At 36.1% G+C, this 27376-nt stretch overlaps 3 protein-coding genes across 3 annotated transcripts in view; all 3 read right to left on the bottom strand.

Moving 5' to 3' along the window:
- Nucleotides 1–1079: 1079 nt before the first annotated feature.
- On the bottom strand, nt 1080–5156 carry LOC121323584 (kelch-like protein 41). The gene is made up of 6 exons (XM_041264724.1): nt 3953–5156; nt 3329–3486; nt 2931–3038; nt 2469–2654; nt 2076–2222; nt 1080–1619 (listed from the first exon to the last, which is right to left on the bottom strand). The coding sequence occupies exons 1-6, from the start codon at nt 5060–5062 to the stop codon at nt 1508–1510; spliced, it is 1821 nt and encodes a 606-aa protein (XP_041120658.1). The 5' UTR covers nt 5063–5156; the 3' UTR covers nt 1080–1507.
- A 773-nt stretch (nt 5157–5929) lies between these two features.
- Nucleotides 5930–11027, bottom strand: LOC121322702 (Bardet-Biedl syndrome 5 protein homolog). Its single transcript, XM_041262909.1, has 11 exons — nt 10866–11027; nt 10480–10562; nt 10214–10279; nt 9938–9987; nt 9427–9554; nt 8932–9067; nt 8366–8461; nt 8137–8199; nt 7894–8028; nt 7376–7465; nt 5930–6653 (listed from the first exon to the last, which is right to left on the bottom strand). Exons 1-11 carry the CDS (start codon nt 10925–10927, stop codon nt 6552–6554), a joined length of 1011 nt encoding a protein of 336 aa, XP_041118843.1. The 5' UTR covers nt 10928–11027; the 3' UTR covers nt 5930–6551.
- A 1565-nt stretch (nt 11028–12592) lies between these two features.
- Nucleotides 12593–27376, bottom strand: part of col28a2a (collagen, type XXVIII, alpha 2a) — a 29180-nt gene continuing 14396 nt past the window's right edge. The window contains exons 15-36 of the mRNA XM_041262788.1: nt 25431–25499; nt 23772–23840; nt 23619–23687; nt 23376–23444; nt 22703–22774; nt 21883–21951; nt 21714–21785; nt 21108–21176; nt 20548–20616; nt 20254–20322; nt 20073–20141; nt 19727–19795; nt 19330–19398; nt 18765–18833; nt 18168–18248; nt 17039–17074; nt 16554–16590; nt 15879–16436; nt 15297–15559; nt 14739–14994; nt 14103–14294; nt 12593–13547 (exon numbers count right to left, since the gene is read on the bottom strand). Of these exons, the coding sequence (XP_041118722.1) occupies nt 13540–13547; nt 14103–14294; nt 14739–14994; nt 15297–15559; nt 15879–16436; nt 16554–16590; nt 17039–17074; nt 18168–18248; nt 18765–18833; nt 19330–19398; nt 19727–19795; nt 20073–20141; nt 20254–20322; nt 20548–20616; nt 21108–21176; nt 21714–21785; nt 21883–21951; nt 22703–22774; nt 23376–23444; nt 23619–23687; nt 23772–23840; nt 25431–25499 (2403 nt within the window). The 3' untranslated portion in view covers nt 12593–13539. The remainder of the gene's footprint in view (nt 13548–14102; nt 14295–14738; nt 14995–15296; nt 15560–15878; nt 16437–16553; nt 16591–17038; nt 17075–18167; nt 18249–18764; nt 18834–19329; nt 19399–19726; nt 19796–20072; nt 20142–20253; nt 20323–20547; nt 20617–21107; nt 21177–21713; nt 21786–21882; nt 21952–22702; nt 22775–23375; nt 23445–23618; nt 23688–23771; nt 23841–25430; nt 25500–27376) is intronic.

Below are 27376 nucleotides of genomic sequence, written 5' to 3'. Positions count from 1 at the left end.
AGCATAATTTGTTGTAGGTGTAGTGAACTGCAGTGACGTTAAGAATTGTAGAGTTCAAAGTACTTCACATTTTAGACAAATAAGGTTTCTGTGTAATCAGGAATAACATCATATTCACAGTGATTGGTTTTAATTGAAATACTGTGCACCACAACATCATTTTCTCACATCATAGGAAATTATGATAATTTTGTTTCAACAGATTCCTCACTTTGAATGGAACTCAGTGGAACTCTCAACACAGGATGCATGGAAGGAACACCTACGAAAGAAGCGATTTACATATAATTCATAATGTGAGTGGCATTTAAAAAAAAGTTTCATTATAAATAACTATTTAATATTTATATTAGATAACCATAAATAATAAAATAAATGTATATGTGGCTGTAACAGGGAGAGATCTGTGCTGACTGCTGGCGTGTTGGTCTTGGCAGATTGCTAGAGATCTGTGCTCTGCTGTTTCCTGGCGCCCACTTAGTTCAACGAGCTGCGGAAGCTGTGATCCAGAGGGCGAGTCACAGCGAGACAGAGAGATGGGGAACCCTTGGGCAGACCCAGGCGTATTGTAAAAGAGCAGGCTAGTTAGCCTACTGACGGTGATCCGGGTTGCGGGTAGCTCGACCGGGGCTGCCGAGTGCAGCACCTTTTATTTGTAGTTTTATTACTGTTTTATTTTCCGTTGTTCTTTTCGCCTTCTGTTTTCATTATTATTTCTTTGAGCACCTGCGAGTGCACTTGCTGTTCGTGTACCAGCTGTGGTATTTCCGTGGTGCTGTCTATCATCGTTGATAGGCAGCCCACGGTCAACAGTGCCCTCTGCCAGAAAAAGCAAGAACTGTTTGCAAATAAAACTGGGTACCTGTGTGGTGTTTTCAAGTACACCTGTCTGTCTCCTAGTCAGTGAATTACCCACACCCCTTCCACAGTGGCCAATTGTATTGTACTCCAATATTTTTCTGTGTATTCTTTTCCAAAAAAACAGATTATAACATGATGCAGTGCTGCTTTTTGGAATGGTACCCATTACTGTTGTTAGTTGCAAGTAGGCTGTTTTACATTTGACAAAAATGAATGTATAAAATGGGAAAATGTTTATTTTATTTCAACTAAATTCAACATACAATACAACAGAAGTATTACATAAATTAGATAATCAAAGGACGTCACGCTAAATGTAATAAATTGAACAAATCAAAACCACTTAATGTAGTCATTTGTTCATTTCGTTTATTTCATTTCTAAACTGAGATGCTTCTTTTACAGTTTAAAAACAATGTGTCAGCAAGGATGGTCCTTTTAAAACCTAGAGATTATATCACACAGCACAAACACCAAGATGAATGTCAAGGGCAGACTTCCAAAACTAAACTAGTATGAACAGTAACATTTAAACAAATGTGCTAGTACAGAAATAATTCCAGTGTGAACAAAATCTTTTTGCAAATATTTTGTTTTAAAAACACTGCGTTATCATTACATTCTAATTGAAAATATCAGAAGCCTCTTATAATTTGGTGAGTTTGAACATATTGAGGCGCGTTGAGAGGCAGGAGGCTCCTGAGGCATAGGGGAGCTCTCTCAGCATGCCAGCCCATTCTTTCTTGTCCTCTTCAAACCTGAGGTGAAAAGGAAAAGGGTGTTGGTCATATACAAATAAACATATTGAAGGGTTACATTCTAGTGGCTTATCATCAGCAAACCTAAAGTACTGCCCTGTACCAGCAGGTGGTGGTTACTGTGATATTCTTGTACTGCTGGTCTTTATTCTGGAAGTGCCAAATTATTGATTTAGATTGGTTGTCAGCTTTTTCAGAAGTATGTGTAAGATTAAAGAAACTTTCAAAGCCATCTCCCAAACATGCTCTAAAAAAAATAAAGGTACATATTGTATAAAAGACAGTAAACAATGTTATATATGTGAAGTTTGTTTAGCTGTTTGCACGTATACAGTATCATGATTTGCTGGCTGTTTCAGATGCAGGGTTAAACAAATGCAAATTGCCAGTAAATGCAGATAGGTTTTGCTGACACAGTTCAGATATATTCTGACAAAAACAACCTCTCAAACTTACTTCCACACGTCAGGAACTTCTGATGGTGCAAATTCTTTGTTTTCAAGCTGAACCATGGCAAATCCTCCAATGGCATACAGTGACCCACCACTGCTAATGAGATTAATGGAGCTTCTCTCCTGTGGAAATTCCGTTGTTGCCTCCCACCTGAAAAGCACATGTCAGATATTACGTGCACAGTTTAATTTCTGAAGTATGCATAAAAATATCTCTCTGCATTTGTTTTAACATTTAAGGCATTATTCATATGTTCTCTTTTTAGAATGCTGATTAGAAACATGTTTTAAACAAATAATTTTCTGGATAAGGTTGGTACAGAGATACTATATGTTTCTTTACAATATGGCATCTAGTTCAAAAATTGAGGTAGTGAAAAGGCTGTAAATCCCTTACTTGTTAGTGGCGATGTCATAAACTTCAGAAGCAGCAGTTAGGCCCTCTTCGTTCACACCTCCAACCACAATGATTCTGCCATTGTGAACTACCGCTCCAAACATAGCACGGGCTGATTTCATGGGAGCCAGCTCCTTCCACTCAGACTTCTTGCAATTGTAGACCAACAACTTGTTGATGGTTTTTCTAAGGAAAAATTAATTAATGTTGCATTACTTCTGTGTTTAAAGTAACAGTTTCTCTCTATATGAACATATTGTAGGCCATAATACTACAGAATATTTCCTTCATCGTGATTCATGCTGTATTAAATACTGACTATGCAAAACCTAAAACAAATGTTGCATGTGTGTTATTTAACACCAATGAGGATCAATAATTACACAAATGTCTTAAATTTCCAGAATGTTCGCTAAGACAGATGAGGAAACCCCATTATATTCACAATCTCCATAAACTTACTTGTCATCAGTCTTTCCTCCAACAGAGTATACCAATCCATTGTGTGAAACCACAGAGTGACCATGGACCTTTGTTGGCAACTTTTTGCTTTCACTCCATTTGAGTGACCTAAAATAAAATAAAATCAATCAAACCATGCGTGAGATCCATCTTCTGCTACCAGAGGGACTGACTAAGAGAGTCCTTATATTGTCTCCAAAATAAAAAGGGAACAGCAGCTTTATAGTCCTTTTATCAAGCCGGTCAGAAAGGTGGTCAACTGTATAATTCACACACATATTTTGGCGTTCACCATTATAAAGGCAATTGATACAGACTTTTCTTACTGCACCCAAATATATTAAACCTTGTAGCTCTGACTCTCAACACACTAATATTTTAATGATGAGTAAACTTACTCAGGATCATAGCACAGCACTGAATCAAGAGCTTCTTCAGTCTGGAGATCTTTGCCGCCAACTACATATATTAGGTTATCATTTTCACCCATCCCAAATAGACATCTTGGAGAAGGCAGTGGAGGGAGGGCAATCCATTCACCAGTGAGGCTCTCAAGCTGAAACACAACACAGTGTTAGCAATGAGTGAGCCTGTAATATCCTAGACTGTTATTTCTTACTGTATTGACAGAAATGCTGTATTCTAACTTTGAGAAAGAGCTGAAGAATTTGTAAGAACTTTTTTTTTTTTTTTTTTTTTTAACAATACAAGCTGTTCTGTTATTTAAATATAGAAAATAAGTTCCCTTAGACAGGTGAAGGCATGACTGGGAGAGACACATTGACCTTCACCAGTGACGTCTCTATTTCAATCAGTTTTATGTGAATGCATTCAACCACTTTGAGTATATATAATTTATACCACCCATGGTCTGGCGATCAATTACAGATTGGGATTTTTTCTTTATTATATTCTGTAATTTAAGAACCCAGTCCCTCTTTGGTAATTAATATTCCCACTTTCCATCAAATATCCTGCATTTGTATTGCATGTTAAATCGTTAGTGTAATTAGTTTTTTTACCTGGTAGAAATATGACTGCAGAGGGATTTTTTCATTTTCTTCATCCACAAATAACCCTCCAATAACATAGATTTGGTTCTTTTTGGAGACCATGCTGACATGGTTCCTGGGGATTTGTTCAGTCATGGCTGCCAGATAGCATTCATTAGCATTTGGATCATATGCCACGGCTGCTGTGTCACTGATCATCAGAACAAAGTCTTTGACAAACATGCCATATCGAGGAATGTCATTCAGGTAACCAGGCAGCAGATCTTCATCTCCAACATCACCGTTCACAACACCCTCTCCAGATTCATCTTTCTTTTTGCCAGCCTCAGGAAGCTTTCCAGCAAAGGCATCTTTAATGACTTGGACTTTTTTAAGAAGGTCAGGATTGGCCTTGATAATATCATCCTTTTCAACATACTCTTTAAAGTATTTCTCTGGCATTAGGCGGAAGCGGATGCACTCAAAAGCTTCACTTAGACTCTTAACTCTGTTCTTTTTGTCATGTTTTGCCCACTTCATGACTGCTTCAAACACAATTTCTTCCTTCTCTACATTTAAGGAGTCATTTCCAATAATGGTCATAAGTTCATGCGACGCAAGCTCAATGAAGTCCTCTTGTTTTGACATGGTCTCAAAACGGTCAGAAATAAAATTCCGTGCTGTCAATGCCAATCTTGGGCAGTCCAGAAGAAGGCCTAACCTGAAAATGGCCAGGCAGTTGTTAGGTGCAAGCTTTTTCTGCAAGTAACTTACACATACAGTGAACACCGAGGGAATCTGGAAGCGGCTAGCCACAGCAAAGATTTCCTGTACATTTTCATCAGTGAGATCTATTTCTGCAGAATACAGATACTTAATGATCACATCCATTACTTTGGCATCCACATTTTCAAGAACAACCTCCTTTATATTCTCTTTACCACCTTCTGAAAAAAAAAGCTCCCGAAAATAGGGGCTGCACGCTGCCATGATGAGTCTGTGGCAGGGTAAGCTTCTGTCTCCAACTTTGAGTGTGCAATCAACAAACTTGTTCTCATCAAGGAGTTCCTTAAGGCCATCTTGTAGAAGCGTACTCTGGTACAGGCGAGGTTCTTCTATCATGATCTTTGAGGGTTCCATTCAGAGGACAAAGCGGGCTTTGGAAGGAAGAAGGCGGCCGTAGCTGTTCTCGGCTCACAGGTCTGGCTGGAAAAAGGCAGATCAATGTGCTGTGCCTAGACTGAAGCCCCTGCAATTTAATCCCACCTTTCTAAATATAGATTCACACCCCATCATGCTGGAATTCAAGTCGGCCAAATTGGAAAGGAGTTCCACTCCAGCAGCTGTCAGAGTGAAAGCAGCAACTGTTGCCTTTGGTCACTATGGAAATAGATATACAAGTCTGTGTCAGACAGTCGAGCGGTCCAGAGTTTTCTGACACGGTTCCAAGTTGACGAAAACATAGTCTGTTTTTGTATACTATTTTTTGTGAATAAATTAATTCTAATTATTTTGTGTGTGTGTGTGTGTGTGTGTGTGTGTGTGTGTGTGTGTGTGTGTGTGTGTGTGATGGATAGCCCCTGGAACTGTGACTATTTACTCATGTTTTATTTTAAATGTGTTTAATATACATCAGTCATCAACACTGAAGAATTGAACTGAGGTTATTTAAAAAAGAAAAAAAATTCAACAACATGTCATGGTCAGCAAGATTAAAACCATAGTGGAATGTTAGTTTATTTTGCATTACAGGATCTTAACTACATCATACAAATACATACAAGTCTCAGAAACTACAATTTGTTTGTTCATTTGTTTCAGTGCCTCATTTTTCAGTGTTAAAAATAAGTTTGAAGGGTTTACCGATATTAAACCACCGATTGTATTGTGATATATCCACAATAACAACTCTCAAAATGATTTATAGTTCATAGCAGTTGAGAATGAGGGTGACTGACACAGCTGTGTAGTATGTGCTTACTTCTGTGACCATCCGTTTAAAAATAAAAACACGATCACTGCTGATTAGAGAAACTTTCCTGGAGCTATATCACTCACAAATTGAAGGTTGAATTCATATGACAAAGTATTTTAATTTAAGGAGGTACATTCACGTGTCATTACATTTAGCAGCCTGTTTCTACGCAAGGGGTGAATTGAAGGAACAGCTGCTAAAACAACAGCTGAAACATTTATGTAGCCATTTTTAGCACAATTCTAGTTGATATGTAAATAGCTGCTGCATCATTATAAACATAAATGACTCAGTGTTCCCTTCAAGTACTTCATACAAGGTATGGTACCATGTCATAAGTATGATACTATTCGTCTTGATGGTTACCTATTGCATAGTACCGTTCAGTTGCTAATTAAACAATATTGTATCATTTCCTCCTACTAAAGTAGGATACATACATATAATTTTTGAACATGTAACCAGGTTTTAAATGATTCTACATAAAAGGACACAATTTTGCTAGCACAAATAGTTGCACTGTTTTGTTTACTCCATCTTTACAGGAATTACAGTTTAATGTACAGTATCTTACATCAATGGTGGATTCATAAATAAAAGAACTAAACGTCAAAAACATATTTTTTCCAACATCAGTGACGTGACTTGAAAAGATTAACCTTGGACTTCCCAGAGCCCCTGAAGAGTAAAGCCATCTTTCAGTTTTTCTATTGCAAGTCCCAGTTCTTCCGAAAACACAGGCTCGCGATCTTGTTGCTTTTAAAACAAACAAACAAAAAACGTGATTTTTTTTTTTTTTTTTTACCTGGGACCTGGGATCTTTACATGGATACATATGTGTGACCGTATTTTTTTATGTATATTAATGGACGACGGTAGTCGTTTTCATTCGACATTTAATTTAAATAATAAAAATAATAATAATAATAATAAATAATAATAATAATAATAATAATAATATATAGAAAATATAACAGCAGCTATCACAATCAAGAATCAGTGTTCTATTTTAGCACATGATTATTCAACAGCATGAAATTACCTAAAATCTGGTTTGAAGACAAATGGTCTATTTGGCAGATGCTCTCCTATAACAGGTGTTCTTTGAGTTTGTGTTTTCAATTTTTTAAAAGCACATTATTTTCCAAACAATAAAATGTTTACCTTTAAACACAATATACCTTTTTGGATATCTGCTCTTATAATGAAAATAAAATGATTTTAGTCATTAAAATGAAATTACTTGATGGATACAGAATATTTTGTAAAACAAACATAGCCTCTAACGTTTTATTGTCGATAAATTAGAATATATGTAATTAATAATAACAATAATGTTATTTATGCAGTCATCAGAGTACGTCAGAACCTGTTTCTTGAAGCTTATGGCACAATATTTAAGCTGCAACACTATTTTTAGAGAATGAAAAAGACTGGAAAGCTCTCCAGGGATAAAGTGACATTTTGTTATGCTGGACACTCACCACAAAAGCATCAGTCTGCTCATCAGGCTCTATTTCAATGTCATCCTGAGCCTGTTCCACTGTCAGCTCTTCAAGTGGCTGAGGCTGAAAAGCCAAGAGCGCATTACATTGAAGTAAACAATCATGTTTATTTAGTTGGCAAGAAACAAAATTTCTGTTGTGTAAATCGGTACTACGATCATTTTTTTTCTAGTAAACGAAAATGTGGTGATAAGAAAAACTTGTATAATTCAATGATTAGTTTCAGTATTTGCAACCACTTCATTTAACTGCATGGCTGTCATTTTCACAATACATATAGTAATACTGTATTTTGATCTGACAGGTCATTACAGGCAGGGTGGAACACAGCAGGTAAACTGATTTCAGTTGACAGAATATATATTTTGACACAAGTAGTATTAACCCTGGTACAATAGTATTAACCCATTGCTTTTCAGTGTTTTCTCCTTATATACAATTTGTAAACATTTAAATACAATTGGCAAATATTACTTATGGTAGTCACTGACCTTTTCTTCCATTTCATAATCCACTCCAAAGATAGGACTTGCTGAGTAAACTCTGTGCAGTGAATTGATTTCTTTCACAGCATCCTGCAGTTTTTCAAGAGGGTCTATCTTAAAGCCAAGCACATATCCTCCACTCTAGGAGAGAAAATATAATTGCAAGTCATAATGCTTTCTGTAAAGTACCTGTCCATTAAAATAAATGATTGTATGTTTTTAAAAATGTCAGTTTAACAGTCTATTTACCTGCTGGGAACTTTCTATTACCAGTGCCAGTCCAAACTTTGAATCTCTGATCTTGATTGAGCGCTGGAGGAAAAACAAATAAGAAAACATTATTGGTAGCACAGTTTCTGAAAGTTTTAACAAATAATTATATTTTGTATTGACTGAAAGTAAGCAGTCTTAAGAGTTAGTCCACGTTATATAAAAAAGGTACATTGTCCAAATAAAACACAATATTATTGATACTTACAATTTGTAGGTAGGGTATGCTGACATTAAAGCTGTCATTCATGTTGGCATGCCATACTATTCGTACATTGGTAATAAAGAATGTTCCCAAATTACCCTGTAAAAAACAGAAACATGCATTTTAGCAATGTAATATACAATACTTATACTAATGTAAACATTTATAATAACATTTTTTTAAACAAAACGTTTGCATAATTACAAACAATGTGTATTATTTTATTATTTATTAAGTCGTTTTCTGACCCCTGGATTCCCAAACTACCAGTACGTTAAATTGGAAGAACAGTAATGCAATAATACAGTAACCCCTTTGTAATGTTGTGCACTGTTGGTTTAAAGAATGGTACATTTGTAAATTGTGTAAATTGTTTTTTCTGAAGTTACCAAAATATATATGTAGCTGTTAAAGGACAAAATGAAGGTTTGGAGGGCTTACGACAGGTAACATGAGATGTAATATAGCAAGAACTGAAATAGAAATTGAAATACAATTAACGGCACAAAGAAAATATTAGTGGGCCGAAAATACTCCTGTTTAAAATCAATCACCAAATCAATGATTACCTGGTCACTGGATAGATTCCAAACTCCATTAATTTTATCATACACTTGCTCCTGAGGCAAAAGCCGAAGCTGCTTGTTCTGAATCAGTGCCCCTCTTAGTTTCAAGTCCCGGTACATTTTAGATGTTTCATATGCTCTAAAAAATGGAAGAAGAAGAAGACGACGTTCACATACTGTACTCTACCATTATGCGTTTGTACTGTTATGAATAAAAAACACATTGAAAAATAAACACAATACAAAGCAGTAAAAACTAGACTTTGATGAAAAACTAGAACATTGATGCTAAGGAGCCCCGGCATTACTACTACATGTACTTACTGTTTGGTTCCGCTCATATTGCCTGTACTGTAGTACACAGAATGATAGACTTAGAATTTGCCCCATTAAAAAAATGGACTAGGATTAAGTTTTAATAAAAACACACATATTAAAATAGCAAGTCAAGATTAATTTACTGAATACATTTAGTTGTAATAATTAGCATGTCAATACCTGTGTACAGCAATGACAGATGTGAAAAGCCTTGGACTTCCAGGAACCACATTGGTAAATATGAATTCAAATCTTGTGTTATTACATTTAGTCAAGATATAAAGTGCTTCAGTCTGGCCTCTCAGTTTCTGAAGCAACACAAATAAGAAAATACATATTTTAAAGAAACAAAAAGCAAAAACATCAGATGTATATATTGTGTGAATCGTTTTATTACAGCATGCCTTAACACATGATAAACAGGGATCCATATACGAAATAATAATTATTCATAAACATATTTAAACATCTTACATACTATGTAGGTATGACTGACTTTAAATAATAAATCATATATATATATATATATATATATATATATATATATATATATATATATACACACACACACACACACACACACACACACACACACTGTGTATATATCACTACATAAAGCTCAATATTATTATTTTTATTTATTTTCATTATGATGAAAAAAAGAGACAGGTGATAGGCAGGTGATACATACCGAATTAGCAGTCCGTGTTGTAATATTTATGACACAATTGTAGCCTACAGCTGAAAAAAAGAAGGTTGTTTCCTGTAAATTATAACAAAACACCAACTGGGGAAAAAATGGAAATTAACCATTTTTAAACCTCGCTTGGAACACTTAAGAAACTGGCAAACTTTAATACGTACAGATTTAATATCAGGCAGGAGTTTAAGGGGTATTGCAATTGTAAGATCAGGCTATGCTTTAGACTGAGAAATTAATACTTTAGACTGAGAAATGAATACTTACACAGGTTGACTCGTGGCAAAGATAATGAATGCCAGATAATTCTCAAATTTGTCACAAGGAGTCTGCCTGCAAAACATTATTTAAACATTATTATTATTATTATTATTTTACATTCCAAGTTTACAAATGTGACGTTTGTGGCATAAAAAACGAATTCTTCAACTGTTACGCCTGGTCTCGTGCAAGAGAAATTGCAACTTCTACTGGTGGTATCGTCACTGTTAATGCCTGTTTAGTATGGGATAACAGCAATTGAGAAAACTTGCCTCGATCACCATTATTTCCTTTGGTATCTTCAATAGAATCCAGGCAATCAATAAGAACTTCGCCAGGTCTCGTTTTCATTTGCCTGTGGAAAGGAAACAGGCCCAAAAATAGACTTGTACTAGTCGTGATGTGTTCTGGAAATGGAAATATGATCAATTCTCATTTTAATTTTCAAAACACGCCATTGGAATCGAGTGTTGCAACAACAGTCAAGTCAAAACGTGTATCTACTGTAATTATTGTATTATACTGACCTTTATGTACACACACATATATAACATAATGCACGCATACGTTATAATGCAATGACAATCCCTTTAGCAGGGGGTGTAAACATGATGCACGGTTTCTGTGTTCTGCTGGCTATAACTAGTACAATACTTACTGCAGTGAAATGTCAAATCTGACATCCCTATCTTCCCACAGAGCATCGAAGACTGTCGCCATGATAAGTATCGTTTGTTTATTTTTATATTATTGGTCGCCTTAAAAGACGTGGATTTTTTTCGTCAATCTTCCTGACACAGCGTCAGCACATCACCCTGGCAACATCTGAACGGGAAGAGGCTTGGACAAAGTTAATAATCCGCTCAAATCAACAGGAGCGATTTATAAACCCAGTTACTCACATCAGAATTGTCCTGTATTCAAACCATTTATTAGTAATACAGACCGAAAACAACGTGTGTGTTTTACAAAGTGTCTGTGGATATAATTTATAAAGAATATAATAAAATATATTTTATTACAAGAATCTCCAGTCCAGGAAAACATGTCAGGTGCTTTATTTTGGCCCACAGTTCATTACTGGTACAATATATTGTTGTATTTTAATATAGTAATGTAAAGTAGCATGTTCTTACATGCATGTGAAGTTATGTACAGAAATACCACTAATGAAGATAAATGACCACCCAGCCATTAAGATGCTTATAGACTGTGATTTCTTGCAACTAAACTTTTTGGTAACACTGAATGACACTTTATCAACAGACAAAATCCCTTTAGTTTATAAGTAGCAGTAACATCATTTTGGAGGACTGTCCATTATCAGCAACAAGTGCTACTCTGGGTGTCTAGATTGCCCTGTTGTACAATTCCCAAATTGTCCATGGATGTAAAGCTGGCTATATTGCCCAAACAAACTAACAGTTGTGACATTTGAAAATATTTAGTTTAAATGTATAAGCTATGTGCCTTGCGTAATTGATTTTTCTTGGCCATGAAATGTGCTAGTACAGGTGATTAGAAAGTAAGTTCAATGCACCATGTCGCTGATGTGGTAAACTTGCTTTCCAATCACCCTGTTTATTGGAAGGAGACTGAAATCAAATACACCCCAGTTAAGGGATAGTGGTGGCAAGCCTCACATTGTGAGCATGCTATATACCCAGCAATTTGTGTGGGGTTCTTTTATGTGAACTACTGTTCACTGAGCTACTTGTTTCTTTTTGAGAGCTCCCCCCCCCCCCCCCCAACTCCCCTCGCAACTGTCTGAAACTTGTCATCAGCATTGGAATGGTTCAGTGCTGATTGGGGCTGGCTTGAGATTGAATTGCTACCAACTAAAACATAGATGGGCAATTGTGTTATTCCTGATAACCTTTACTTACAGGAGGTGCGCACACCTGCCAGAACACTGTCAGTAGGAAGATCACCCACTGATTCAAAGTGACAAGTGTGAAAGCTGTTTAAATGGTTCCTGGCAGGTTTGTGACCATTCTTCAATGATTCTTTACCTTTAATGCGCCCAGGAAAGATGTAGAAATCTGCAGCAAAGGCTATCAAAGTGCTCATATCGTACCTGCTGTATTGTCCATTGTCTCAGTTATATTGCAATGTAATGGAACACTTTTTAGCCTAATCCCAGCAGCGGGTTTAAGAAATGAATAAATCCATTGAAGATTAGAAATTTATGAGTGTAAGTTCACCAAATGAAAAGAAGAACACAAGAAGAAAAATAACACAATTAAAAGACTCCTGGTTAAAATGTAAATTAAGTTTTAAAGTTTCATCCTTTAGGGTTATACAAATTCAAGTTTCCATTAATAAATAAAACAATACAAATTAGAAATCCATGTATTTTATTTATAAAAATGAGGTAAAAAAAAAAAAAATTAAAAAAAAATATCATAACAAATCTCATGAACCATACAAACATCACAACATGTACAATAAGACAAAATTCATATGTGAATGCAAGTACACAATGTGTTTTTTGAAGTGGTATCTACATCAAATTTATGTGCTGTCCTACTAAACTAATACATATTGTATGCACACATTTTAAAACCAACTTATTGTGGCAAGCTAGTTGTACCCTTAAAGATCCACAACTAATCAGAAAATTGAATTTATTGATTTAATTTTAGATTTAACGATTGACATTGCCAACAACTTATGAAATCACATCTAATGAAATATTTTTTTTTTTTTACAAATTTCTAATTCAAACAGTCAAAACTACGTATTTGTTAATCTAATTTTTTGCCCGAAGCGATTTGCCATTATCAGGGATTACCTGTAGATTTAAGAAGCAGAATCTTTCTTCTTCATAAACCCTGCAGAATTACAAGGCCATTGGTTTAAACAACATTTGTAAGGGGTGGATTAATAAAAAAAAAAAAACTACAGTGCTGCTTTACAACACCACATATTGTCCTTGTTCTATGGCACCATGCACCAAACTTCTATATGTGGTGGATATGCCATGAACTTGCTACTATGTTAGCTGATAGAACATTTCTTGTGTTAAGATTAATTAAGACCTTAATTGTAACAGGAAAATCATATGCGTGATACAGCTTATTGACAACCTCTTTGAGTTATGGTCCCTGAATTAAAAATATGAATATCTGAACCTGAACAAAAACAGTTTTACAATATTTCTTTGAAAATAAGCCCTGAGAAGTGTTTGTTACACAGACTATAAATTGAAAGTATGCATAATTAAATGCTTAACACTTGTGAAATATTGTTTATAGCAAAATAAATTGATAGCAAAACGTTTTCTTCAGGTGTGTCACTTTATTTCTGTTCACATGATCTGTGGATCCACTTCAGTTGTCTGTTAAATAACAAAGGGAGAATATTATATATATATATATATGATTTTATTATTTCAAAATCAAAATCAATAAAAAAAGTCTGATACACTTATAGATCCAATAACAAACACTATGTAGTTTAATAATATTAAAATCACATAATCATTATACATAATCACTATATTTTACAGCATACATATTTCACATGAGAGATGCTATTTAAGGCATTAATAAATGTGAAGAGTAATTAGCTCATAAGTGACTAATTCACAAATGATCCCTTCTAAAGGTTTTCCATTGTAAAAGAAAAGTAATAAAGAAATGTAATAAAGCACAGCGAAAGCATGGTAAATCAAGCATTGTAAAGCACAGAGAGATGTGGTAGAGTATATAAAAAATGGCAAACCATGGTAAACTATGTTTAACGCATAATGTAACCATGAGAAAAGCATGGTGAAAGTGCACAAATACTAAGCAGAAATACAGTGGACAACTTGTACTGCAGAAGGGATAGTTTAGATGTAGTGTAAAATCATGGGCTCATTAAAAGATATAATAAGATCCTGAAATCATACCTCCTCGTGTCAACACACAAGTTTTCTTGCATTCATCTTCAGTGTCGAAACGATTCCCATTTCCATTGCACCCACCAAACCAAAACTGAGCACAGGCATTAGCTTGTTTGTCATAATACCATCTGATATTGTATTCACGACAAGGACCCTGATCCAAACCTAAAGCGCAGCGGGGATCCAGAGCTGCAAACTCTAATACAAAAATGAATAGTTAACATTTTAGGTACTGGTACCACACATGCGCTAGCCTACACTGTTATGTTTTACTCTTTCACAGATGTTTAAGGTTGCTTGTTTTGTATTTTATTTTATATACCTAATGATAGCCTTTATACCTAATGAAAGCCTTTGGAAAAGTTCTGTATGCTGCCTCCAAATAAACCATACACTTATTTCATTAGATACTGAGGTATGTTGCATTGGTCGCCACTGAGACATTTTAAATTTTATGAAAATGTTATGAAAATCAACCATATAGCAATGGTTAGTCTCGTTATATATTTTGTCTGTAAAAAAAATATGTAAAACACCAGAGAAGGTTCTATCTAATGATTTGAAGGACAGTTGTATTTAAATCAACTGGACTGACCACACTAGAATTATTATTTGACATGTTTTATGAAACAAAGCCCTTACCTTTAGGTAGAACTGGCTTCACTGCAGGTATAACTTTCACAGTAGAAGAGGAGCCTGATGAAATGACAACAGAAGAAGATGTTGAGGATGAGGAGGAGGACTGAGATGAAGACAAAGACTGTCTCACAGGAAGGACTGGAGGTCTATCGACGGCTGAAATGCCACTGTCTCTTGAATTGACAAAGGAGCTGGATGGTATATGCACTGGTTCAATCTCCTCATCATAGTCTTCTTCATAGTCTTCTTCCACTTTGTTCTACGTAAATAAAATGCAAAATGTTAAGGCCTGTTCCCAAAACATAGTACTATTTCAAATGGTCGCCAACTGTCAACTGTTTAGAAAGGACAGGGCATATGTATTTTTTTAGACTATAAATTACAAAAGGTTTGCTGCTTTTCAAAAACAAAGAAATGTAGCACTTTGCAAAAAGTTTGATGAACACAGCAAATTGCTGCTTTATTACAGTAATATTATTCTTTTAAGTTTTTTATTGACTATATTAAATCAGATTATCAATTTTCAAAAAAGCTCCTTTATGATAACATATGTGTTGTTACCTGTACTGTGCTTGGTGGAGGCCTGCCTATGTTGACAGATACAGCTGGGTGGGGGTTCACTGGTACAAGCTGCACCCTTTCTCCTCCTCCTCCCCCTCCTCCTCCTCCTCCTCCTCCTTGGTTGGAAACTCTTGCATTCACATTATTTTGATATTCTTCGTAAGTGTAGCCCCCACCGTTGCCATATCCATTTGTAATACGATTGTAAACCAGAGCTCCATTTTCATCTTCACAGAACTGGCTGACAAGTTTGGATTCCAAAGCTAAACAAAACAACACAATATTATTATTATTATTATTATTATTATTATTATTATTATTATTATTATTATTATTATTAAGAAGAAGAAGAAGAAGAAGAAGAAGAAGAAGAAGAAGAAGAAGAAGAAGAAGAAGAAAACAGAAAATAAGAATTTCTTAGTTATAATTTTCTTATAAAATTCATTTCACAGAAAGAGCTGGATTAAAATGACTCCATCTTGGCTTAAATATCCCAGGTATAAACTGTACGATGTCTATTTCTCTGTTGGGTAAACCATGCAGTTTATGTCTCATCATTATGGTTACTCTTCTTAAACATACCTGGCAAAGTATTGAAGTCATCAATGAGATACATGTGCTCACTATCAGGATCGGAAGCGATCAGGTTCAGTTCACGTAAGAATTCAGCTTGTGTTGGGTCTGTGGTGTTCACAATTCCTAGGGCGTACATCTCAATATTAGCTGCCTGGGCCTCTCGCACAGCTATATCTAGTTTAACAGATTCTCTCTTATCTGTCTGTCCGTCTGTCATGACGATGGCTACTTTTCTCACGCCAGGCCGGGCGCTGTGGAACCCTTCCTGAGTGGCTTTGCGGATAGCAGTTCCTGTGTAAGTGCCTTCTCCCATGTACAGCATTTTTCGGATTGCTTGTTTGACGTCTTGTTTTGTCATGTACCTGGCAAGGTTAAATTCTAAATGGACTTCCAAGCTGTAAAGCACAAGACCTATTCTTGTTGCATTCCTGCCCACAGTAACTCTGTCGACGAGGGCGGTTACAAAATCCTTGATGATCTCAAAGTTTTCTGGTCCCACACTTTCTGAACTGTCAATCACGAACACAAGTTCCATAGGTCTTTCTTTACATTTCACACCACAGCCTGTTTAAAAAATAAATAAAATAAAAACAGTAAATCCTGAAGTATTATGAGGCATAGTTAATCACAGTAAGCATAACTGGGCCAAGTACCTATTTAGAAGGAAGTAACTCAACTTACCGCAGATCTCTTTAATCAGTTTAATGATGTCTTCCCTCTGAAAAGCAAATGGTACATTAACATTATTAGAATGTTTTTAACTTTTGCTGGCAGTTTTGTGCTGTTCTAGAACCCTATTTTAAAAAAAAGTGTCTCTCAATCATGGGATTTATTTCAAACTCTTCTTTTACCTAGCCAGCATGATACATTGAAAAGTTTCCAAAAGCTGAACTGTACACTTGGATGCATGCATATAGAAGTCATTATGAATCATAAAGTATCTACCACTTATATTTGATAACATGCTTGTGAATTACACCTATACACAAATAAGGAATATGTGACATGGGAAATACTTCTAAATAATTCACCTGAATTTGTTTTCAGTATCACTTTAATAGGAGCATAGATTCATTGAAGCATGTTAAACTAAAAGCCCATTCATTTTTTTTCTTGTGAACATAGTTTGCTGTTTCATTCATGTTCTAATAAAAGAATAAACCTACCGTGAGACCAGCTTCACCTTTTGCACCAGGTCTGCCCTAAAATTACAAAAACCATACACAATTATTAATAATGTGTACATGCACACTTATGGGCTTATTGACTCTTTAATTTCACAACGTTTATTTGAAAATTAAAAGGGGCACATAAGACATACACATACGTGGGAGCATTTCTAGATAAACACACATGCTTTGTAGATGAGAAATCCATCTAGAAAACTAATTCATTTTACTATCACAACTTATCATGCCGTCGTAGAATAAAACAAATGTATAAACATCTCAGCATTCAAGTCTTGCATTTGCCAAAGGAGTTTATACATGTCTGTGGCAGAGACAAAGTGATTCTTGGTAATACATCTCCCTCCCAACCTGTACGGGCGCTGTATAAAAGGAACAAAGTACCCTGGACTGGAGGGCCAGACAACCCAGGGTGAGGTGGAAGTTGGTCATCTTGAAAGGGGGCGGAGCACCGGTATACTAAATCATCGACCCGGAAGGGAAACAATGTGACAGCCGCGGATGGGAGGAGCTGTTGCATTCATTAACCAAGGGATCATGATAGACGGTACAAAAGGGAACGGAGCGATGTGATCTGTTCCTTTGTAATGGTTAAATGTGAACCGGAAGGAGAAACCTGTGTTGTTATCTTGAGAGTTTTGTTTGTTTCTTGTCCTGTCTGAAAATACTGTTTGTTATTATTTAGATGGCTGAAATACGAACCGGAGCTGTTGCAAAGGCCAGCACTAAACTTTGACAACACTTCACCTTGTTCACACAATAAACTGTATTTGTACTACGAGCACTAGAGCATACACTGTGTTACGTGTAAGTGTAAAAGATCGGGAATATTATTATTTTGGGACCAACCCGTAGATTACAGTAAAGCAATACATGCCACTGTATTGCTTATCATTGTTATTATATACTGTGTGTTTTGTGTCATCAGACACATGGATTAAAAATAAAACAGTATTGCACCTGGATTATCATTGTCTGTCTGTTTATTGATCACCTGCACACTGTTAACCACTTTGCCACAATGTCACAGAAAATAATGAATACCCAAGTATAAGCCAAGTGCCTAATTTTACAATGAATTCACATCCCTAATAAAGTGAATACATACAGATTCTCCAGCAACTCCAGGATCACCACCATCTCCTTTATCACCCCTTCTTCCTCTTTCTCCTTGGGAACCACGATCACCCTATAATGAATAATAAAATGTTCAGAGGTGAAAAACACAGATTACACTGGAAAACAAACATATTAAATTGCGCTTCCTATTTGCTGTGACCGCTGACATCCTTGTAGTCACAACAATCAAACAGATCACAGTACTAGATATACTTTTTACGGCATGCAGTACCATGGTGCCTCATATTAATTGAAATGTACTGTACTGCACTGCTCTATGTTGATAATGTGATCCTGCCCTGTCCTAGCATCCTATACCGTATACCTACGTGCAAAAGGATGTTGCACTCATGACTTAATTCTGAAGGGAGGAGACTACATGCTCCTTTCTCAATTATGGCTTAAGTAGACAATCCACCTTACTTACTGTAACATGCTGTACCTAAACTCAGTTTGATTTGATATTTGATAAACAGAACACACAATGCATTAGCAAACATTAAGGACTCACACTAAAGCTCACACGTGTGTATGCATTGCTACCAAAATGTAGCTATACTGACATTTATATTTATGGAGTACTTACCTTAGGCCCAGTCAATCCTTCTCCTGGAGGCCCCCTTGGCCCAGTGACTCCCTGTGGTCCATGTTCACCCTACAGTGATAAAAAAAACAGCTTTTAAAATAAGCAGATCAGCAGAAAAATATAAGTTACTGATAAGGATTCATTCCCTATTTGGGTATAGTATATGGAGGTTGTTGGTGTCTGGTACTCCCCCTGCGTAATCTCCTATAGTAATATATCTTATTAGCTGGGTGTGTGTGTCAAATGCATGAGTTGTGAGTATGTTTAATTGAAAGACCAAGAGGATACCAAAATTGTAATGGAGAAAAGTTACAAAAGAAAGAATTGTTGAAGAATGATGTCACCACAGGTTAGGTATGAAAAGCCTTGTTTAAAGATTCCTGTTGGACCAAAGGAATGAAGACTGCACACTCTGTTGTCTCTGAAATGTGCATGCTGAGTTTGATGTTTAATAAAGCAGAAGTATTAAACTGACTAAACTAACATTCCTCTATTGAGCGAATCACTCTGGGTCACACAATAAGACTCACATCAATGAGCCAAAAACAAAAGTTATTTGACATACCTTAGGTCCCTGTATGCCTTCCCCTGGGGGCCCCTGAGGACCAGGTGGTCCTGTTCGTCCAAGAACACCCTAAAAAGTAAAAAGAGAAACTTATTCAATAGAAACAGCATTGAAAAGCGTGAACATCATATTACAACATTAACATACAGCAATTATGAGCTGAATAAAAAAGATGTTAAAGAAACCAACAAAACCAACATAGGGTATCAGTCAAGTTCCTGGAGTTATGTCTGGCACAGTGTCTGTGTGCAGTATGGTGGAAGAGTTTCTACGGTAAAGGTACAATACAGTGCAATACTGTGCCGTATTTGTGGTTTACCATGCTTGCTTGTGTTATACTGTGCCACGTTTTCATTGTTCTGTTTTAATGCTTTACTTCACATTGTTTGAGGCCTACCTTTGGTCCTGGCCGTCCTTCACCTGGTGGACCAGGAAGACCCGGAAGTCCTCTGAAGCCAATATCACCCTTTGAAAAAAAAAGAAAACAGAAATCACATAGGTCAAGAAGAGTCTAATACTGCAAGTAAAAAAGAAAAGATAATTCCATCAGAAAAGGAATCCATTTTAGAGAGAAATATTTAAAATACTTGAACATTCAAACAATATTAAGGGCCACAATCTGTGTTCACTATGTGGATTGGTAGACCAAAAAGATATCCTAAAAAAAGATATATTAACTGTAAGTTATACAGCACCTTTCAAAGAGAGAAATGCAATAAAAATCAATCAATGTATATTCTAACCTTCGATCCTGGTAGTCCAATTCCTTCTGGTCCATGTTCCCCTTGAAGACCTGGTGGCCCTGGGGGGCCCTGGGAAAAGTAAAATGAAACTTTATTCACTGCAAGAAATAATATTAATACCAAATTTAGCCGTGTATTTTATATCAAACTGCCAAATACTATGAATAAACTGTATACTTACAGTTGGGCCTGGGTATCCTTCCCCTTTGGGTCCAAATGGCCCTAGGGGCCCAGGGTTGCCACGGTCACCCTAAAAAAATCCCAAATAGAATTTTCAACTTGTAGTGCTTGCAGTATTAAACAGTGTCATTTACAGTGTCATTTTAACAGCAGGTAAAACTAATCAAACAGCAGTATGTTAAGTTACAAGAAATAAACCTGTGGTGTTTGCATTTCAATTTGGCACAACTGTATCACACAGGCCGAGACGAGGGTCAGATATGTAAGAGCTTACATTTTCAGAAACAATTCTTACCTTGGGACCAGGAAGTCCATATCCTGTCTCTCCTACAGGGCCCGGAGGACCATGTGGGCCTGTATCTCCCTAGAGTTAAAGAAGAGAAACAATGATACAGAGCTTGCCCTAGATGTTATGAATATATGATTACTCCCTGTTCTCAGTATATTAAAAGTTTCATCATATACATGGCCATATATGGCATGCAGAGAATTGCTGTTTCAAATGATCAATGCAAGCAGAATACCTTAGTGTCATACAACGTTTAAAGTTTTTATAAAATCGTGTGGAAAAGAAATGTATTTGTTCCATTTCATATCCTTTAAATAAATCTAAGGTTGATATACACCCGTCTCTATTTATTATTTATGTTGATGCTGTTTTGGAATTATGAGTCTAAATACATGGCTCTAAAACTGGAGGACCTGTGTGCTTTAGTACAGTGTCCTCCTTGTCTTCTAGGGGAGAGATTTTCACAGTATCGCGTTTTCACTGAAATTCTCCTCATATGAGTGCTGGAACATTGCTGGATATGACCCTGTAATTTCCACTAGGGTTTAATGAGCGGTCTGCACTACCTTTGGTCCCATAACAGGACGTCCCGGCTGGCCAGGCATCCCAAGACGTCCCGGCACACCTGGTTCACCCTGTGAGGAGCACAAGCAAAATGTTACATAGCCACTCTATTCAATCTGTAAGCATTTTTTAAATTATCATTATTAACAAAAACACTTTTCATTATAATTCCGGCATAGGTGCAGAAAGAAGTGCCAGGCTTTTCAGTGAGGCCAGCTGAGAGATTTAGAACACTGAGCTTAATATTTAAATCACCATAACCCTAACCCTAACCTTAATCTTATGGCGTAATTCCTGTATGTCAAAAGGACTTTTAACAGTACAATTGCTTACATATTTAATATGCTACATATACATAGGTGTATACATTTACTGTACCATATTAAAAGCACATACAAAGCTCAACACTACAAGGAGACACACAGAGGTTGGTTGTTTAAAGTATGTAAAGAGCATAGTGTGGTAAACGTACTGCACTGTACTTCTACTAATTTAAAAACATGTTTGGTTATTGCCCACTGATTTATACAGTTTAGTAAGATTCTGAATTTGATCTAATTCACCTACAATATTATTTAAGCATTGATTATATTGAATCTAGTTGTTACCTTAGCGCCTGCTGGACCAGAAATTCCTGAAGGTCCTGGCAACCCACGAACACCCCTCTGACCTTGATCGCCCTGTTCAGGACGGACAAGGAAATGCAGCAAGCAGTTATTTTAACAATTTCATATTGGTATAGGACAATGCTAATGGGTTCATAAGATAAATCCTCACCTTCTCTCCTGGAATTCCAATTCCTGGATTCCCCTCAGGGCCTCTGATGCCAACCAAACCCGATTCACCCTGCATCAAATAACCCAACATGTTTAGGAAACTATACAAACATGTCATCACTACAACAATATTTCATTTGACCTATTGATGCATATTCTACATATCACCACCAGGGATATAAATGACAATAGAGTCAGTACAGTGAAAATGGAACTGTGGTCCTATATCCACAACATGTAAAGTAGTTCCAGTGGTAGCATTTAATGAATTCCAGTGCATGATTTATGTATGTTACAAAGTCCAAGCACAATGCAAAAGGATACTTATACCATAGTACTAGGGAGACCAATATTCAGTAGCCTAATCATAACTGGAAGAGTGACTCTCAGAATGATATACATTATAAGAGCGCCAATGTTTTAAAAATACTGCGACGCCATAATGTGGTTTACAATAATGAGCCATATTATCAAAGCCTTTACTCCAGTCTAAATAAATCCTATTTTTTGAAAGAGTTAAAACAGCTGTTCATTTTACAAAACTAGAACCAAACTACTAAGCTGTGTGTTTTAAGCCCTAAGCACAGTTATTGTGGTCTGTTTTTCATTTTGCAACACAAACATGATTTTTTTTCTCCTTTAAAAAAGTAGGAGTTAATTAAAGAGCGGAAAAAATGCTTTAAAAATATGACCCATTATGTTTTATATACAGTGCAATTTAAAACATTACAAAGGAAACTAATGATACAACATGGTCCAAATATGACTTTCCTTCAGCAAAGAAGGTCACCTCTCACTGTTGTTTTACATTTAAAGAATACCTTTTGTCCAGGGGCTCCATCTTCTCCCGGAAGACCAGGGACACCTGCAAATCCCATTGCTCCTGGTTCACCCTAAAATAACATAAAAAAGGTTAACAACCCTTTGGTGACAATACTTTTAAAAACTAATTCTATATTTGCTATTATAGCAAATTGATGTCCCCTGGCCTCTGTAAAATATAGTCGGAATCCATTATTTCTCTACTGCTCCAGGGTGGGACATTGCATTAATAGGCACTCAGATAAAGGGAAGTTAACATCAAACCCACAGTGAGAAAGCAAGAATATGATGAGGTTCACTGTCATACCTCCAGTTCTGAAAAGATGGTGGTTCAGATAGAGGCTCTATATTTAATAAAACAGCAACAACACAAATTCTAGTTAAACCCTTCCCTCTGCTGAAAAGGGGTGCATGCAATAAATCTGCTAAGCTTCCAGTTTCCATTTAGGGCTTGATACACCTCAGAGAGTTCTATTTGTGCTTGAGATCACAGAGTACCCCAGCTACAGACTGCACTGCTCTTATCTCCAGTATAATTTTATTATTTAACCTCATTATACAGTTTTTCCTATGCTCATTCCCTATGTCTTTGTGTCTTTATGTTTAGGCCATACAGCTAAACATGTGTGACATAACACATACTTCATTTAAATAAGAAAAGACCACAAATACCTTTGGTCCAGACTCTCCAACCCCCCTTTCTCCTGGAGACCCAACTTCTCCTGGCAAACCTTGATCACCCTAGAAAATATTCATCAGACATGATAAATCATCGAAACGTTCAATGCATGGATTAGGAGGTAGTTCTTTACAAACCAACATATGTCTTAAACCACAGCATCCTAAACATTAGGGTCTGATATCAGCAGTTTAACAATGTGGTTAATGATTTATAAATCCAAATAAAACCCATACCTTTGATCCAGGAAAGCCCTCCCCTGCAGGACCCCTCTGACCAGGAGGCCCCCTTGGCCCTTCAACCCCCTGGAACCAGAAGAAGTGACATTAGTGAGAAAGCTGTACCCAGCCTAACTAACAGAAATGGAAATCAGCTTAGAAGGAGGTTACCTTTTCACCCTGAATTCCCACTCCTGGTAAACCAATAGGCCCTGGTAAACCAGAAGGCCCGAACTCACCCTAGAAGAAAAGAAAAGAAATAAATAAATCATTAAAGGAAGCTATCTGAGGCTGTCCATGATACAATTACTTCTACTGAGAATTACCCTGTTCAATTTTACAAATTTAAGCTTGAATTAATTTCCTGGATAAAACAAAACGAAAACAAAACAAAAATGTTTTAGACATGTATAAATTGTAAAAGAAACCGGTAAACTACTTTGACAAATTTCGAATGGAAGTCTGTATGTAACAGATTGATGTTAAACATGCATCTTTTATCTAACATGCTAACTTTTTTATATTTGATTTATTTTTTTAAACCCATAAAATGCCACCGGTTAAAAAAAACTGAAACAACCTCATACCGAATCCATACATTTCAAAGCCACAAGAATGTTTTAAAATACGAGTACAGGATCACAATGGGATCAAATTAGGGAACACTTCCAATAAACCGTGAAATATGGAAGGGTTAGACAAAAGAACTGAAGAACACAGGGGAAGGTGTTCCTGAAAACAAAAGAGACTCGTGAATGGCTATTGAATGAAATGGTGGCTGTAAATAAAACTGAGAGTAGTGGAATGTTGCTGAATGAGGATGGTGGGTACAATTTCCTCAATGTGTACTAATAAAATAGGGGGCTGACTGGGATTTCTAAGGAAATGGATGCATGCCTCTCTCTGTGCTTGTTAATTGTTTCATTGGTTATTTTGGACCTGGGAAGTGGATGATACAGTTACATGAACATGTCCACGTTATACGTGATTGCATTATTAAATGTTATGAAAATGTAATACAGTATCCCTTTAGGTTTATAATCTTGCCTATTTAAAAAGTGTGTTTTATATTATTCTCTGTTGTTTTTTTCTGCTTAGATCATTACTTATTATGCTTATTAACCTTTCTAGCATTTTTGTTCAACCACTGGTGGTGCTATTATAAAAAATAGCTATAAACTATTGATTTAATAAATGCCTAGGTCTGCTTCTGAAAAGACCTCTAAGGGTGTGCAGATGTACATTGTTGTTCCCCCTGTAATTTTGTATACAGAGGGCCATATTTTCAAAGCATATCCTCCAGTCTTTAATTAACTCCTATTTTTTGAAAGGAGAAAAATCATCTTAATGTTGCAAAATGATAATTAAAAACCTTGCGAGCGCTTAAGGGAATTTGAATGTAAATTTTATAAAGTATCCCTTTAAAAGTGTAAATTTAAATATACACGTGTGTCTTCCGAAACAAAGTTGTGCTCCAAAAATTTGTAGCCAAGCATAGTTGTTTTTTTTTTTTAATTCGAATTTTTAAAGCCTTTTTGAAGTTTTGTTTTTTAAAGGAGAACATTTATCAGCGGAGTGATAGCAAAAGAAGATTTTTTTTTTTCATTTATCAAGTTTAAACTTTCCCACAGTGTTCAGTTCCCAGCTGCATTCATGAACAGAAGCAACAACCCTGTTGCTATGAGAAACCAATAACGCACAGCTACTCTAATGCAGTTATTCAACCTATTAAAGTCTTTCCTTCCCCTCACTACCTCTTTTGTTACAGACAATATCAATTGTTCACATTGTCGAGAGCGCCATTCACAGTCTGATGTATTTATACCCTACCTTTTCTCCTTTGATACCAACGCCCGGCTGTCCACGGGTTCCCCTTGGTCCCTCAAACCCACGATCTCCCTGCAGCACAAAACAGAACACTTTCATCCTGTTCACAGCTTAAATATATAAAAAAAACACATGGGATTACTCTGTTACATGGGGCTGCTGTCTATTATAATACATTCCATTTAATTAAAACAGGTTATGTTGCTCTCCACACAAAAGGGATATTGTATCACGTTTTTTTTTTTTTTTGTATCAAGAGATATTGTCTGCTTAGGGCTTTCATTGGCTTTTACATTGGCTACTGCTTCCCCAGTTGCAGTTTTTTTTTAGTAAGCTACCATATCTGTCAGTGATCTTTATTATATGTCTTGCAATCCTATTCTAATGGAAACTTAAATATAATAATGTGTGCCACACATTATAGAGAGGTTCCCCAGCCCACATGGAAAGACCTACATGATGGAGAGGTGCAGCAGCTGCTGAAATGTTTTAGTATAAATAGCATTAAGATTAGACTTGTTTAACAAGTAGGAAGTGTGCCAAGGCTATGTAGCTAGTGTTGTGTTTAAAGCACCTTAGTTGCCAAGACAATGCTACAGTTCTTATTATTTATTATATCTTCTGGTTCTGACTTGAACCCAGTGAAATATTTATCGTAAAAAGGTGTTTCATTCTCTAAATGCTCGCCTATAATATACTATATACCTCACAGTACAGTAGTTGCTTTTGAGATGTTTGTCATGAAATTGCATTTCATTATAATATGATGCTTAACTCCCAAGGTAATAGTCACACAAGCTGGATGGGAAATTCGTTGAGAATGTATAATACATGTTTCAGTAGTTTGTAAAATAATTATTCTACTAAAAGTAAAACAGATATTATTACTGCATGGTTACCTTGTCTTAAAAGATTTGTGTTTTCTAGTTTAAAATATTTACTAGAAATATAATTTTCCACAAAGGGCTTGTAAAATGAAAAATGTAACATTTCACTAAAGCAGGTGTTTAAATATAGTCTTTAAAACTATAAACTATAACTATACAGCTCCAAAATGGTCAGCTTGCATTAACATGCAACCCTTTATAAATGAACAATCAACACGGTAGTGTTTGTCTGAAGGCTAACTTGATTTGCCAGGAAATGAAAGGCTGGAGGAAATGCATAGCAACAGAAGTACATTCCGACGGATTAAGGAAAGCCAGAAAAATGCACAATATTTACACTTGAATAGCCCATAGGCAGTTTTGCCTTGTAAATATAGATAATTTTAGAAAGATTAATTTGTCTGTGACATTATATATCTTAAAATAGAACCTTTTACACAATAATGATGAATTCCCACATGTTTCATAAACATGCCAGCTTCAAGGATGGTTATGTATTAAATTTAAATGGCCATATAATAATACACATGCACATTTTCAAAGAGGAATACAAAAACCTGAATGGTAATAAACTGGATAGAAATGTATCAGACAATCCTAGCCCTAACCCTAACCCTAACCCTAACCCTAATCCTAATCTTAGCCAAAACCCTTTCCCTAACCCTAACCCATACCAATACTCCTAACTCTAACACTAACTCTAATTCAAACCCTAACCCTAACCCTAACCCTTACCCTAACTAAAACCCTTTCCCTAACCCTAACCCATACCAATACTCCTAACTCTAACACTAACTCTAATTCAAACCCTAACCCTAACCCTAACCCTTACCCTAACTAAAACCCTTTCCCTAACCCTAACCCATATCAATACTCCTAACTCTAACACTAACTCTAATTCAAATCCTAACCCTAACCCTAACCCTAACCCTAACCCTAACCCTAACCCTAACCCATATCAATTTTCCTAACTCTAACGCTAACTCTAACTCAAATCCTAGCCCTAACACTAACCCTAATCCTCCGTCATCTCCTTGAGTTAAAAATAATAGAAAATAACAC

The sequence above is a fragment of the Polyodon spathula genome, chromosome 11 (assembly GCF_017654505.1).
Source record: "Polyodon spathula isolate WHYD16114869_AA chromosome 11, ASM1765450v1, whole genome shotgun sequence".
Taxonomy (NCBI): Eukaryota; Metazoa; Chordata; class Actinopteri; order Acipenseriformes; family Polyodontidae; genus Polyodon; species Polyodon spathula.
The sequence above is the reverse complement of the archived record's forward strand: the minus strand, read 5'-3'. Positions and strand labels throughout refer to the sequence as shown.

Bases quoted from the DNA above. Each gene is read 5' to 3' on its own strand.
- LOC121323584 (XM_041264724.1), bottom strand. From the start codon at position 5,062: ATGGAACCCTCAAAGATCATGATAGAAGAACCTCGCCTGTACCAGAGT. The intron at 3,039-3,328 runs GTAAGTTTACTC...ATTTTATTTTAG, and splicing joins GTGCTGTGCTATGATCCTGA to GTCACTCAAATGGAGTGAAA. The intron at 2,223-2,468 runs GTAAGGGATTTA...TGTGCTTTTCAG, and splicing joins TATGACATCGCCACTAACAA to GTGGGAGGCAACAACGGAAT.
- LOC121322702 (XM_041262909.1), bottom strand. From the start codon at position 10,927: ATGGCGACAGTCTTCGATGCTCTGTGGGAAGATAGGGATGTCAGATTT. The intron at 9,988-10,213 runs GTAAGTATTCAT...TCTTTTTTTCAG, and splicing joins TTTGCCACGAGTCAACCTGT to CTGTAGGCTACAATTGTGTC. The intron at 9,068-9,426 runs GTATTGACATGC...TCCATTTTTTAG, and splicing joins TCTGTCATTGCTGTACACAG to AGCATATGAAACATCTAAAA.